We start from the raw sequence: 14688 nt of genomic DNA, 5'->3' as shown, positions 1-14688 counted from the left end.
CACGAAAACCTGAACGTCCAAACTTCAGGATGAGCAAGAACCAGCGCAGCTCTGAGGCCGCAGGGATTTGTAGGGTTCCAAGAAAACAAGTTAATAGATGACACAGAAGAGAAACGGCCAATGAGGACCTCTGCTGTGTACCAGGGCCATTCTCAGAAAAATGGTACATTTCAGTAAGCCAGGTGTCATCCAATTATTGCCTACTACACTAAAGCATTCATATATAACACTCTAATTTACATTTATATTATAGTTAATATAAATTTATTGATAAATTCACTTAATTTATGTAATGCATATTTAAATTTAAAATCACTCCTAACTTTCATTTACAACCACATGCTTCAAATTTTTTGTACATAATACCATAAAAAACTTGAATTTATTGAATTGATTTCAGAGTGAGTATTGGGAGAATTTGACACCAGAATCATAAAACAAAGATTAAACAGCACTAACCAGAAATCAATGGTACGAATGTGTTTATCAATCCATCTTTCCAAGGAGTTTTTGTTCTTACAACGAGCCTTTAAGATTCTGCATGCCTTTTTCAAATAGATGAACAAAATAAGGCCCAAAACAATAATTTAAGTTCTCCCAAACAGAAAAAACACCAAAATCTCAGGTCCCCATTAACACAATCTCAGCCTGAACCACTAAACTACTTCAATACCATATTCCTCCTAAAATCCACTAATACCACATTATGGTTAATAATTGCTTTCATAATTTTTAAAAAGTTATAAATGCTTATTGTTTTAAACTTAGAACATTCAGAAAAAAGGAAAAATTTCCCATAACACAGAGATAAACACTTTAAGAAGCCTGGTCTATTCCTTCAATCATACTTGCTGCATATATTATAAAACTGAATAATTTCTCATCCATTTCTGACTTAATACTACATCCCCATTACTTTTTTAATCTATTATACTTTTCTATAAGAGTTTATATTATTTCTTATTTCAAAAGTAATATAATCCCATTATAGAAAATCTGAAAATAGAGAAAAGTAAAAGAAAATAAAGCATCCATATTTCTACTCACCAAGAGACAGCTGCTAACAATATGTTGGTGTGTTGCCTTCCAGACTCTTTCCTATTTATCTACATGTAGAACGACCCTATGTCAGAGAAACTCCCACCACACGTGCTCACGTCTAATACAGAGGGCAGCACAGAGCAAGGACTGAGAACAGGCACTCTGGAGCCAGCCAGCACTGCATTCAAAGCCCAGTTCTCCACTTAAGTGGGTAACCTTAACCTCTCTGTGCCTCAATTTCCTCATCTATGAAACAGGGCTGTCACGATGGTATCAGATACTGCACAGAAAGGCCTTAGCACAGAGCCCAATGTATGAGAAGCACCCAATAAAAACAAGCTATTATCCTATCCAAAGCATGCTATAACCTCATTTTTTACCTAATATATTTTGAACATCGTTCCATATCAGTTAGATCAACTTTTACATCCTTTTTAATACCAACACAGTAGTTCTCTCCTGTGCTACATCAGGCACTTTAAATGATGCTAGCGGGGGCTGGTCCCGTGGCCGAGTGGTTTAGTTCGCGCACTCTGCTTTGGCGGCCCAGGGTTTCGCCAGTTCGGATCCTGGGCGCAGACGTAGTACCACCCCTCAGCATGGCTTGAGGGGGCATCCCACATAGCACAACCAGAGGCATTCACAACTAGAATATACAACTATGTACTGGGGGGGCTTTGGGAAGCAGCAGCAGCTTGGTGACAGTTGTTAGCTCAGGTGCCAATCTTTAAAAAAAAAAAAAAAAGAAAGAAAGAAAGAAATGATGCCAGAAAAATTCAGATTCTCATCATTTTGGTCAGGGTCACCTGCTGTTGACCAACATATATAGGGTCAGTAGACTCCAACTAAGCCAACTTGTTTCCTAAAATGGGGGAATGGGAGTCAGAGCAGGTTAACACTCATTAGCTGATTAGGGAGAAGTCACAGGGCAAATGAGGTTTGGCTGTTTGTTTTTTTAAAATGTTTTTATTGCCAATAGCAGCTATGATGCAATTCAGTTTATCCAAGAAAGAGCAACTTTTGAAGAAACTGTAGTTTAAAGAAAAACCTCTTAAGATGTATTTGTAGCTAATAAAATGCTAAATTATAAATTTTAAATTGCTACAAACGTCTGTCTACATAGAGGCATACACAACTTAGGTTTCATACCTTTGATTCCACAGAGAACAGCAAAGTTAGAAAGACAAAGGTCATCAGCCTAACTATAATACTCCATGATACTAGATTTAAGTAATTTTCAAAGTCTAGGAGTTGTCAGTTAAAAACAACCAGCCAACCATACCAAGTTGCCACAAAACTGCAAATGTCTACATTCTCATCCACCATTAATTCTCATCCACTGAGCCGCTTCCTATCTTAACCATGTTCCTCCACATGTATGTTTTCCTTCACATGTTGTTAAAAGTAGTTTATCCTTGTGCATGTAATCTAGCTCTGATAGCTAAGATCCAAGTCCTAAAGGAGGTCATTTGGAATGTGTTGGCTAAAGACAAAGGTTTTGATGTTTGGTCCTCCTATCTGGCAAGAATCCTGTTATCTAGACAGTAAACTCCTCACTCCTCTTGCTCAGTTTTCTATCCGAATCCTTCATCTTTGTGCTCCCAAGTGCTAATCTGAATTCCCAGACTCTAACATGGCCTGCCTACTTGTAGCCCTGCTACGATCCTGTGTGAGCTGATCTCCAGGTTCTGAACCCTCTGTCTGGCTTAAAGCGCCCTTCAGGACCAATTATACCGCATTATATTTGTTGCTGTGTCTCTGCCTCAATAAGCTCCATGAGGGAAGGAACTGTGTTTTATTTACTGTTGTACCTTTATTGCCTTACTCAGTGCCTTGCTCACCGAAAGCCCTCAGTAAGCGCTGAATAAATGAATGAACTCTGCTGCCCTCACTCTTAAACTAATTTGTCTACTCTACAACATTGATGGAAACTGCTAAAGCTCACTTTTCTCAAACCACAAGGCAGACATACAGGGAGAGAAAATTTGAATGACACATTGCTTCCTATCACTTAGAACCCTGCTATTCACATTTCACTCCTTCTCTCTGGTTTCAATTGCTTTCTCCTTAAGTACATCTTTTAGTAGCTCCTTCAGCAAATGTCTATTAGTGATCAACTTCATCTTTATCTACAAAGCCTTTATTTCCCTCTTACTCTTTAATATTACTTCACGGGGAAACAGAGTTCCAGGGTGGTGGTTGTTTCCCCACCCTCAGCACTTTGAAGATGTCATTCAGTCATCTGCTATGAACAAATTGTGCCTGCCAGTCTAGACAGAGGCTTTCCTCAAGTTGCTTTTGTCTTCTTTCTAGTGTTTCACCTACAACGTGTCTAGGTATGAATTTATTTTTATTTACCCTGCTTGAGGTTCACTGTGCTGCTTGGACCTAAGAACTCAGGCCTTGCATTTATTACGGAAAATGCTCAGCCATTCTATCTTTGCTTAGTGCCTCTCGCCTTCTATTTCTCTTTCTGGAAGCTCACAGAAGGTAAATATTGGAATTTCTCATACTAAAGTTCATGAGTTTTAACACCACTCATATTTTCCATCTCTTTGAATCACAATACCTAATTCCAAGCAATTTCCTCAGATTTCCTTAAAGATCAACAGTTTTCTCTTCAATTATATCTACTCATCTGTTTAACCCATCCATTCAGGTTACCTTTAATGACCATAATTTTATTTCTAGAAGCTCTGTTTGGTTCTTTTCCAAATCTGTGTGTTCTTTTTCTAATCTGTGATGCTCTTTCATTATAGTCTTACCCCTTTATTTCTAATAACCATAACCACGTAATCTCTGTCCTATGTCCCAGGAGCACCTCCTGGAGTACCAGTTCTCCTGTTTACAACATCTACTAACTCTCCTTCATAGAGCTTCATTTCCTTGTGCGGCAATTTTTTATTGCAAGTTCATCTTTAACATGAGTTGTTTCTTCTATGAGAGTCCTAGCTTTTTCATTTGCTCTGCAGGACAGTTCCACACTTACTTCTGAGAGCTCCACTGGTTTCTACAGTTCTGGACCAGATTTTGTGCTAACTTTTCAGCTTAAAGGTTAGTTGCACTGTAAGAAATGTTAAATTATAACCCACCCCCAATGTGAAGTCCAGCCTTGGGGTTTAGAGGTTTCTCTCTTTATTTTTTATTCCTAATTATGCACAACCCCAGAAAGATGGCACATCTCTTTGCACTTCCTCAGACTAGTGGGGAAGGTTCTTCTAGTCTTTTCACAGGCGGGACATCCTTCAAGGTTTTACGGGAGAACCTCAACTCCACCTTCCTTCTTAAAGCAGATCTATGGCCATGTCTCCCATTCCTTAGGAGACCGTCAAGACCAAGCCTTTGAGGCCTACATCCAGATCTGAAATCACCACAGCCCTTGAGCTCCCAATTATGCCCTGGCTTTGAGTTTGCTTTTCACTTCTGGCATCTGGAACTTCCTGGTCTATCAGAGGCTCAGGGAAGCTTTTGTTTGCCCTTGTTAAATTTTGTCCACAGTTTCTGTGTGCAATGTTGCTAGAAGCCCCCATTAGTTACAAAATGTGGAACTGTGAAATGATCACTTCAGAGAATTGTGATGATTACTTAGATTTTGCCAGATGACAAGAGCCCACATTTTTTTTCAGCCTCAAGAACAGTTTTCAAATTGGAAAAAAATAAATATTCCCAAGGCATTTTAAGATCATTTTGTCACTACACACTTCAAATGCCTTCATAGTTCTCTTCTTGAGAATTTCAACAGTATGAGAACACACCTGGGGACTCCATTTTCTTACCACCCATTCATTCAGTAATCAACTTCAATCTGCTTTATACTCCTACAATGTTAGTGAAATTATACTCAAAAAGATCAGCATTTCCCACCTAATCAACAAATCCTGTGGCCTTTTCATGGTCATCATCTTATTCACCTCTTTGCAGTAATACTGACCATTTCAATTTTTTTCACCCCAATATCACCCCAGTTCAAATACTTATTCCTATATTATCACAACCATTCTCTAATTCACTCCAATCTCTTTCTCCTTCAATTTACCTGGTAAGCCACAGCCAAATTACTATACTCTAGTCATGTCAACTGTTCATACTCCCCACTCTGTCCTCCAGTGGCTCACTAATGCCTATTACTTTGGGAAAAGAAAAGATGATTCCTGTCCACACAAGTCTAAAAACAATACCACCACCTAACACTTTCTGGATGTATGCTATTTACTTGATAAGGTGCTAAACATCTTAACTGTAATCATATCAATTAATCCTCACAATAGCTATATGAAGTAGATGCATTATTATACCTACTTCAGGGATGAGAAATAATGCTTAAAGATTAAGTAGCCAACCCAAAGAAGCACAGCTAGCAAGTTGGTGAGTCAGTTTTGTTTCATGCCAAGCCCGTGTCCTTAAACAATACACCATACTGTCTCCACAAATATTTACACCAAAATCCCAGACTTCATCTCTGATTGCAAAACTCATATATCCCAACACCTTCTGTTTGGATACCTCAAAGATACCTCACATTAATACATCAAAACCAAAATCATGATCGTACTGCCCAAACTGAGGTAGTCCAACCCTAATGCCCTAATCAACGAGGCATGCAAGCCAAAAACCTGGACAGCACCCTTCACATATTCTCACTCATCCTCTACATCCAACCTATTACCAAAGCCTGTCCATTATTTTGCATCCTACATCTCTCTCTACTCCATCCAGCCCTCTCCATCGCCGACACTCTCACTCTAGCCCACGCTGCTACTTTCTCTCACCTCAACTGCCGATACAGCCTAACGTGTCTATGGTCATTCATTCTGGTTTTGCACAACCCATTCTCAATTTTGAAACCATGGTGTTTTTTCCTCAAGACTATGCTTTATAAAATACAAATCTGATCATTTCACAGATTTTAGACTCAGGACCAAAGCTTTAAGTCGATCTTTATTTCAGGGTCTTAAACAAGAAGAATGCAAAGACTGGTGATAGCTGGGTTTCAGTCACAAAGAGAAAGCCAATTTTCAATGAGTCAAGAATGACACCAACACAGGAAAAGAAGCAAACTGAGAGATGACAGTACCTGAGACGTTTCGAACACTTGGCTCTAGTTATTCCTGAGGTGGAAGTGAATCCTAAATTTGCAAGTTTCAAGGCATTCTTCTTGTTACACTGTGATACCCCAGGATGCCTCCAATAAAATCCTTTTTTTCTTAAGCAGTTCAGCTTGAGTTTCTAGCTTGCAACCAAGAGTCTTAGCTGAGGTGAAAAAAAAAAAAACCTTAGAAGAGCCAAGAGAACACTTAGAAAAGGGGGACATGCCTACAAGGCAAAAATGAAACAAATTCTACACAAAGTAAAAATACCTTTGCCAGAAAAAAAAAATATATATATATATATATACACATATATATATATATGTATCTCTCTTCGATATTGGTAAACTCATGTATCTCCTCCTTTTAAAGGTGTTACCTTTTATGTTCTGCAAATCATCACAGCTTACTGTAGAGCCAAATGCTGAATAAAAAATCAGAAGTAAAAGCATGACTATACAATAATGTAAATCATGAAGTTGCATCCTTGGAAACCTACTCCCTCTGGGAACAGCTTATACACACTTTCATATAAAACTTCTTTTTCTAGCAACACTATCACTATTCTATTTTCTGGTTGTGATTTGCTTTGTCAGCTACTATAAACCCACTCACAGCAGAGAATTTTATTACATAAGTGTTCTGAATATATTAAAGAATATAAATATTCTTTAATGTTAATATTAAAGAATATATTACATAAGTATACTGAAAAGTAGTGTACCATGAAAGGGAAAAAAAACTAGCTGTGGAAACCACAGATTATATCACATATAAAGACTTTTTCTGTTGCCATCTGGTGGTTCATGTATTAAATCGACGCTGATACTCATTGTATAGAAGATCTTGGTCCACAAAATCAAAATCTCCTATTATTTTTGCATCACATCTAACACCTAGGGAGAAGGCAAGACAGAACTGACCTTCACTTTGAAAACAGGCCCTCTTTCATTAGAAAACCACAAACACAAAATAAATTAAGGATCACACCAAAGAACCCACAGACACTACCACCTCTGGAGATGATCATCCTCACCCAAGGATGACAGGTTATATTTATGTGATATAAGCTATGACATCTCTCCTTACTCCTTATCTAAATTTGTCCTAACTAGCCTGCTTGGGTTGCTAAAATTCCCATCACCAATTATTCTTAATAAAGGCAACTACTGGCACTCCACAAGTAGCCATACTCCTCTTTGAGTTACCACAGTCAGTCTTTGGTTACCTTCCTATATTTTTTTCCTTGGAAAGATCATTCATCTTTGTAAAGTCAAGCTTACATATTTAAGACCTTCTAAATCTCTCACGATAAGGAGGCATGTCTAGACCAGAGAGGAGAGCTCTCAAAGTGAGAAAAGGCAACAAAACATTGCATCAAAGTCTAATTTTGTCTATGTAATAATACGAGCCCTGGAGTCTAGCCTATTCTCGGAGGCCCACATCCCCAAAGGCTGGCCTTGTCAGGTTTAAGGGGAAAAAACACAGCAAAGCCGAAAACACTACAGAAACTATTACCTTAGCCCATGCTCAACAAGCTAATCTCCAAAGATCAGTAACTTAACAGATTTGATATATCAGTTGTGAAAAAAAATTGGATTATTTCAGAAGATAGCTGTTATCTTCACTACACATTGTTTGTATATCAACAGAGTACCAGATAAGCCTGTTAAAGTGAAAAATAATTCTTGTGTTAATTTTGAGGGCTTTGTGATTTACCGAAAGTCCCTAATGAAGACGATCAACCAACCTAACATCTACTTACATCTAATTACTGATGGTCACTGTCTAGTAAATAAAAACATTCTCACATCCACCACTATTTCATATCCTTTTAAACTTCTCATTGCATTAATTACCTCCAGTAGATTTTAATTAGCCTTTCCCTTTCTTCTTATAGCCATTTAAATAAATAAGATTCTCACATTTTAAGGAAATTTATTTCTCCAAACTTCAGGATTACACTAATAAATTATGGCATTAATTCATTTTACAGAACCTAAAATTTTGAGCATGAATCATTTTCAGGTTAGAGTAAATACATGATGTGATAGACGGCAGCACCTAAGGAGAAATATCATATTGCATCTTAGTTGTCTTCAACATCGTAAATACCTTGGCAAAAGTAAAATGAACAGAATTAGGTTCTAAGAGCTAAGACATATGGAGTTATAGAATCCCCAGACAGGAGACACACTTATAGAGTCTGGTGAAGGGCAGAAAGAATATGACAACATACAGATGACCAGAGAATCAGAGCAGAACGATTCTGAAGATCTAGTCTAACTCCCAACTTTCACAGGTGAGAAAATGGACTCAGAGAGGCTAACAGACTTGCTCATATTGCAAGTTAGTCACAGAATGAAATAAAATCAGGTCTACTGACACTTAGTCCAAGCCTTTTCCATTCACCACACCCATGTTTCTAGGAAAGCTTCATAAAAACATTCTCATTCCCACAATATCCACAGAAGACCCTGAGGGCAGAGGGACCAGGCTTGGGCTAAGGCAATGAGATGCTGGCTTTAGAGCTGCCCATCAGACCACCTAAATACTAGAGTAGCAAATGTATAAATAACAAGGGTTTCCTAAGGCAATGCTCCCATAACATCGTTTTTAATTTTTGTATTCAGCTATAATAAAAATAGCATTAATATAATGAAGCTGTAAGACTAATAATATATTTCTCCAGAATAGGTCTCAGGTATAGGATCAATAACTGGCAGGGAGGTATCTGTCGAACTATGACCAACTTTTACATTTCAGAGTTTCATTGAAAAACTTAAGACTAACTTCCATGTGCTAATACAAAAGGATGACAGGAGGTGCCATATTCACAGTCCCAGTTGACAAAATACATTCTCCCTCAGGATCATAGGTACAAATGTTTATAATCTTTCTTATTAGAAGAGATTTGCAAATTTAGGGGGAAATTTGTTTAAGAAAATGGCCTACAGAAATGTTGAAGTCAAATTAATTTGAATAAAAGAGACTATACAAATTAGAACACTCAGCTACATTAGGTAGAAATGTATCATCACTTACTAAACCAGATAATAAACTTACATCCACATTTTTAAAAAGATAATCCTACTATAACTCCTCTTTATACTATACCTTTCAACCTGATTTTCATTCCCCACCCTCAGCTTTACTCAATTTTCATGGATTTGGTCTTAAAGAGTCTTACTCTTACAACTACTGCTTTTCTTACAGAAATTTAAGCCATGACCTTGTCAAAATCCCATTTCTGTGTTTTCACTCTCTGTGTGTGTTCCATTTTCTAGATTTAGTCAGCCAATATTACCAGTCTCTGATCTCAGGGACACCTCGAGAAAGGCCCCAAGTCACAACAAAAACAATGTGAGGACTCTTAGGATGGAAATAATAAAGGCAACTGGTAGGTAGAACTTAACTACACCATCTTATTTGATTCTACTTAATTACTCTCTTGTCAGAGTGTCCCTTGTTTTACTCTAATATCTGAGGGCACAGGAAACTTCCTGGCTAGGTACAATCCCAGTATGTAGCTAAACTTAACTGTGGTTAGATAAAATGTATGCTAAAGCAAACTAACAAACAAAAGCTCCGCCCCTTACAAACCCCACCTCTTTATTTTCATTCAAAGGACTTAAATGCATGTACTCGAGTGGAGATAAAAGAATTTTCTAAGTGTTCCTCAAAGAAATGGTTGGTACACTCCTAGGGGTCAATTCTCGGGTATTCAAATCTGCAGACTCCAACTGACTGCCACGACCCATTCTCAGTTGGAACTGGACAGTTACATTACGAAAAAAAAAATTTCTTTGGAAAGAAAAACACCAAAATGGCACAGTCATTTTATCATGGGAGAGGGTTAGTATACGTAGGGGGGTTATGTGCCTTCCTTTTCTCTATTTTTCAAATTGTTTAATGTAATTCTCATTGTTTTACAATCAAAACAGTAAATAAGGCAACTCGAAACTTGAGGTCGAGTCACTCAATACAGTATTTAGAAACACCCACCGCCATCTTCCCTTTGGTGTTGATCAGATTGCTCTCCCTCCCCACACAAAGCTACAGGCCACAGGGGAGACCCTCCAGCCACTGTTTATGAACGTAGACCATGGATGAGGCAGCCTGCTCCCATTCTGGCTCTATCACTACAAGTCCTGGGGCCTTAGGCAAATTAGTTCACATCTCACTGCCTCAGTCTCCTCATAGGTAAAATGAGTACAAAATGCCACCCACCTCCCGGGGCTGTTGTGAAGAGTACATGAGCCTACCTGTAAAGCACCCAGTGCTTGGCACACAAAGGGGCTCAACAAAGGTTAGCTACAGGTGGCTAGATGTCAGATTGCATAGAGGGTGATAAGTGCTTATTATTGGATTTGCAAGACAGTTACCAACCTAGTGGCCAGTTGCCATTTGCTAAATATGCCATGGTCTAATACGATTAATCAGTAACTGTCTGAGCACTTATTAAGAGTAGCACTGTCTATGAAGACTTTAGTGGAGCAGGCAGTCTGGAACTCAAGTTCCAGCTGAAACTCCAAATTGAGGGGAAGGGGTTCCAGCGTAAAGAGGAAAGGGGGAAACCAAGCACTTCTGGGGTAATGGGAAGCCATAAGGGCCCAAACGGAAGCTCAATTTGTAGTGAACCCGATTAACACTGTTTTGTGATTTCTCCAGCAAACCACTGGCAGAGAAGCCTAATTAGCAGACCTTACCCAAGGCTGAGAATTGGCCTGATAAAAACAGTCCAGACAGAGGTCTAGGTAGGAGTCCAGACTACAGGGATTCAGGCTAAGGATGACAAAAATGGGTGAGGTTACGGGATTGGCCAACACAAGGATAAAACCATAACACCAAGATACAAGAATCACCTTTTTTAAATGCACAAATTCACACTCCAGAGCCCGTCCAGGTCAGAGGCGGGGCCCAGATGACTATTTTAAAATGTCACTAGGGATGCTGATGCCTACCCCAGACTAGCACAAAGCAGGAGCTCAACAGTGCCCGTAGAAATAAACAGAATGAGTGACTAAAAAGCTGGGGAGTTTTAAAATCTCCCTTGGCCCAGGTCAAACCTCAAGTCAATTAAAACAAATTCCGGGAATGAGATTCAGACCTTAGCATTGTTCAAAGCTCCCCAGTGACTCCAATCAGCAACCAAGTTTGAGAGACGTGGTTCCGGGAAATCAGCAGGTGGGGAGAATGAGGAAAAACATAAGGCGCTCTAAGTTAGTGATTCTCAAACTCTGCTATGTACCTGAATCACCTGGAAAGCAACCTGTGGTTCACTGAAGGAGCTGGCCCTCTGCAGGGTCAGCAAATGCCCCAGGTGTTGCTGATCAACAAAGTGTGAGAACCATTGTTCTAAGTGACTGGAAATGACTCCCAAGGAGAAACTGAGGACCAGGAACAACCCCAGAGCAGTAACTGAGAAAAGGATTCGTACCCGTCTCGGCCTGATGAATACAAACTTAACGAGAGGCTGTAGTGAGCATGACCAGAATCAATCAGCCTGTCAGAGATCCAGCAGTAAAGCTAGGGCACCACACACTTCACACATATGATACTTATGACCCTGCCATCCTTCACCCTCAGAAAGCATCCTTCTAAAACACTCAGGTCTGGCTCCTTGGTGGACAACATAGAGACGCATGCATTGCCACCTGCCTTTCAGAATTAAAAACCTGGCTCTTTAGGCATCACAGGTACACACCAGTGAGCAGAATATATAACTCAGAAATTCTCATTACCATGTAGAAAGAAGAAACCCCAGGACAACTAAAGTTACCTTTGGAAGATCTGAACCTGGTGTTTCACGTAACATCAATTGTGTACTCTGCTCTTAGACTGTGTAACTATATGTAACTTCTACTGGTCAATATTATACTTTCTCCCAAGATAGCATGACTAAGCCTAACCACGTGAAACACCATCAGAAAAGAGAAATTAGGAATTGCTTCACCTAGCTACATAGTAATACAGTACTTATGACCTGTTTCAACTTAGTGGTAAGTGTTCCACTTAGAACGCTACATTTTATCTGATAAGATTCAAGAGAATACATTCCCATACATATGGCCAAACTCATCATTCCATCAGAAATCTCCACAGCAGCACCAAAATTTTCATTTTCAAGACACATGAGCTTTTGTCAAATGGTGACATCTCCCCTGTAATACGAATTTTCAATAGGATGTAAAAAAATGATGGATATATTACACATTTCACAGAGAACAGAAACCTGTCAATGAATTCAAAATTAGTGACAACCTATTTGAAATTTTACACTAAAAGATCTGTTCACGTTATAAGCCATATAAATGTAAAACAGGTACAAATGTTTTTACTGGTGACAAGGAATAAAACATTCCTAACAAAGTTTGCTGCCTTAGAACACTTTTTCAAAAAATTAAAGCAGTTTCATCAACATTATGTAAAAATGCGACGGGTTACACAGCCTTCAAAGTGCAACTGATAAAAACTGGAAATCCGTGCAATATACTTCAAAACAAAGCCAGATTTTTTCCCCACCACCTGAACCTGTGCCCAAATCTTCAAATGCATAAATGCACACAGCTTGCTGCAAAGTGCAAGTCACTGTTTAAAGAAAAAAGGGGGAAACTTCATAACAAACACCATTGCTATTTTAAAGGTCATCCCTAAGTGATTCGGATTTCTTCCTTTGAACCTGGCTTCTCTGGCAATCTACAGATCCCATTTTGCAAAACGACTTAATAAATGCTTTCCTACCAAAGTCAGTCATTAAGCCAAAAAAGAAGCACAAATAAGTGAAACGAAAATTTTTCCGAGTAATGGAGGAGTGAAATGAAGCAGAAACACGGCAATTCGTTCTCATGGAGCAAAAAGAGGAAAGCAGGCATTTAGGAAAGCCTCGGGGAGCGGGCGGGGAGGACCACAATCAGGTAACAACAGCAGGTTAGCATCAGGAATTACGAGTTAGCTGTTCAACTACCGGATGCCTCGAGGTCAGACCTTTAAAACCTTACTGCACTTAAATCATATGATGCTGCTGCACGTGAACCATTCTCCCCGGACACCGATCACGGCTACTTTCAGCTTAGCGCCCCCTCGCCGCGGCTCCTTACCGGGATAGTAGTATTCCACCGCGCAGCTGAGGCCCCCAAAGCGGATTCCCCTAAACCGCCACCAGCATCGCAGCTCCCCTCACCCCACAAGACCTCCCCAAAAGGACGGATGAAGACAGTTCTCCCTGCATCCCTGTCGTTTAAGCTTTTACCTTCTTTCCAGACAAGCAAACTTCAGTGAAAAAGGATGCTAACTGGCCTGGGGTGCATGCTAGGTTTTTAGGTTTTTGGGCTTTTTTTAAGGGATCCAGATTTAGGGCGGACAGCTCGGTCCATCCTCCCGTTCCCGCGGTCCCCCGGAGTCCCCAGCGGGGCTGCAGCCACCCCGAGCCCCAGCGCCGTCAAACACAAGCCAACGGGGGTGCAGGGAAACAAAGCCGAGCGGACAGGCTGCGGACGCCCAAAGTTTTGCTCCCTCCGCCACCCGGCGCCCACCTGGGGCCGGGGCGCGGCTGCAGGTGCGGGGCACCGGGCTCCGCCGCCAGCGCGCCCGCCGCGACCAGGGCGCCCCTGCGCGGAGCGCCGACCCCCAAGTCCGCGGGAGCGGGGCGCGCGGCGGCGCCCACGGCACGGACCGTGAGCGGGGCGCCTCCGGAGCGTCGCCGCGCGCGGGAACCAGGGGGCGCAGCGCCCGCAGCCCTCGCCCCGCCGCCCCGCGCCCGCCGCCCGCGACCCCCGGCAGGGAAGGGGCGCGCCGGGGGCCGCCCGCGCCTACCTTGCGCCAGCGCCCGGAGCCAGTGCAGCTGCAGCGCCAGCAGCGCCCACCATCCGCGCCGCCGGCCCGCGCTCAACTTTGTCGGCGGCCGCCCGCCGCGCCGGCCCGCGTCCGCCGCGCGGGCGTTGAGGGGCCGCCGCCGCCGCTCGGGGCCGGGCAGGGACCCCCGCGGCCGCCCCGGGCCCGCCGCGCCGCCGCCGGCCGCCAGCCGGGCGCCCCGGGCCATGCCGAGGAGCCGCCGCCCCCGGCCTCGGGCCCCGCCGGCGGGCGGGCGGGCGGTGGCCTCCCAGCCGGGCGCCCGCGGGGCAGCCAGGTGCGGGTACCGGAGCGGCGCGGGCGGAGGAGAAGTTGTCCGCGGGGGAAATGCCCGTCAGGCCGGCCCCGCGGCCGGAGCGCCCGGGCCGCGCCGCGTCTCCTGAAGGGTCCGGCGGGCGCTGAGGAGACGCCGCCGCCGCCGCCCCCGCCCGGCGCTGAGGAGAAAGTGCGCCCGCCCGCGCGCCGGCGCTCGCCCTCCGCCGCCGCCGCCGCGCCCCATTCACAGCCCGGCCGCACGCGCCGCCCGCCCGCGCCCGCCGCCGCCGCTGATTGGCTGAGGGGAGGCGGCTCGCGGGCCCCCGGAGTCCCGCCCCCACGCCTCGCCTATTTTCAAACTCGCCGCGCCCGCCCGCCTGGAATTTCGCGCCGGGCCCTGGGCTCGGCTCGGGCGGCTTCCCGCGCCGGCTGCGCCCCCTAGGGACGCGCGGCG

The 14688-nt window shown here is 42.9% G+C and overlaps 1 protein-coding gene across 2 annotated transcripts in view; it reads right to left on the bottom strand.

The window, feature by feature from the left end:
- Positions 1 to 14319, bottom strand: part of SDK1 (sidekick cell adhesion molecule 1) — an 865901-nt gene extending 851582 nt beyond the window's left edge. For both annotated transcript variants that reach the window (XM_070484134.1, XM_070484135.1), the window contains exon 1: positions 13944 to 14319. In XM_070484134.1, coding sequence (XP_070340235.1) covers positions 13944 to 14169 — 226 coding nt within the window. In that variant the 5' untranslated portion in view covers positions 14170 to 14319. The remainder of the gene's footprint in view (positions 1 to 13943) is intronic.
- Between the last annotated feature and the right edge of the window lie 369 nt (positions 14320 to 14688).

The sequence above is a fragment of the Equus asinus genome, chromosome 14 (genome assembly GCF_041296235.1).
Source record: "Equus asinus isolate D_3611 breed Donkey chromosome 14, EquAss-T2T_v2, whole genome shotgun sequence".
In the NCBI taxonomy this organism is placed as follows: domain Eukaryota; kingdom Metazoa; phylum Chordata; class Mammalia; order Perissodactyla; family Equidae; genus Equus; species Equus asinus.
Note: the sequence above shows the minus strand (reverse complement) of the source record. Positions and strands in the feature narration are given on the sequence as shown.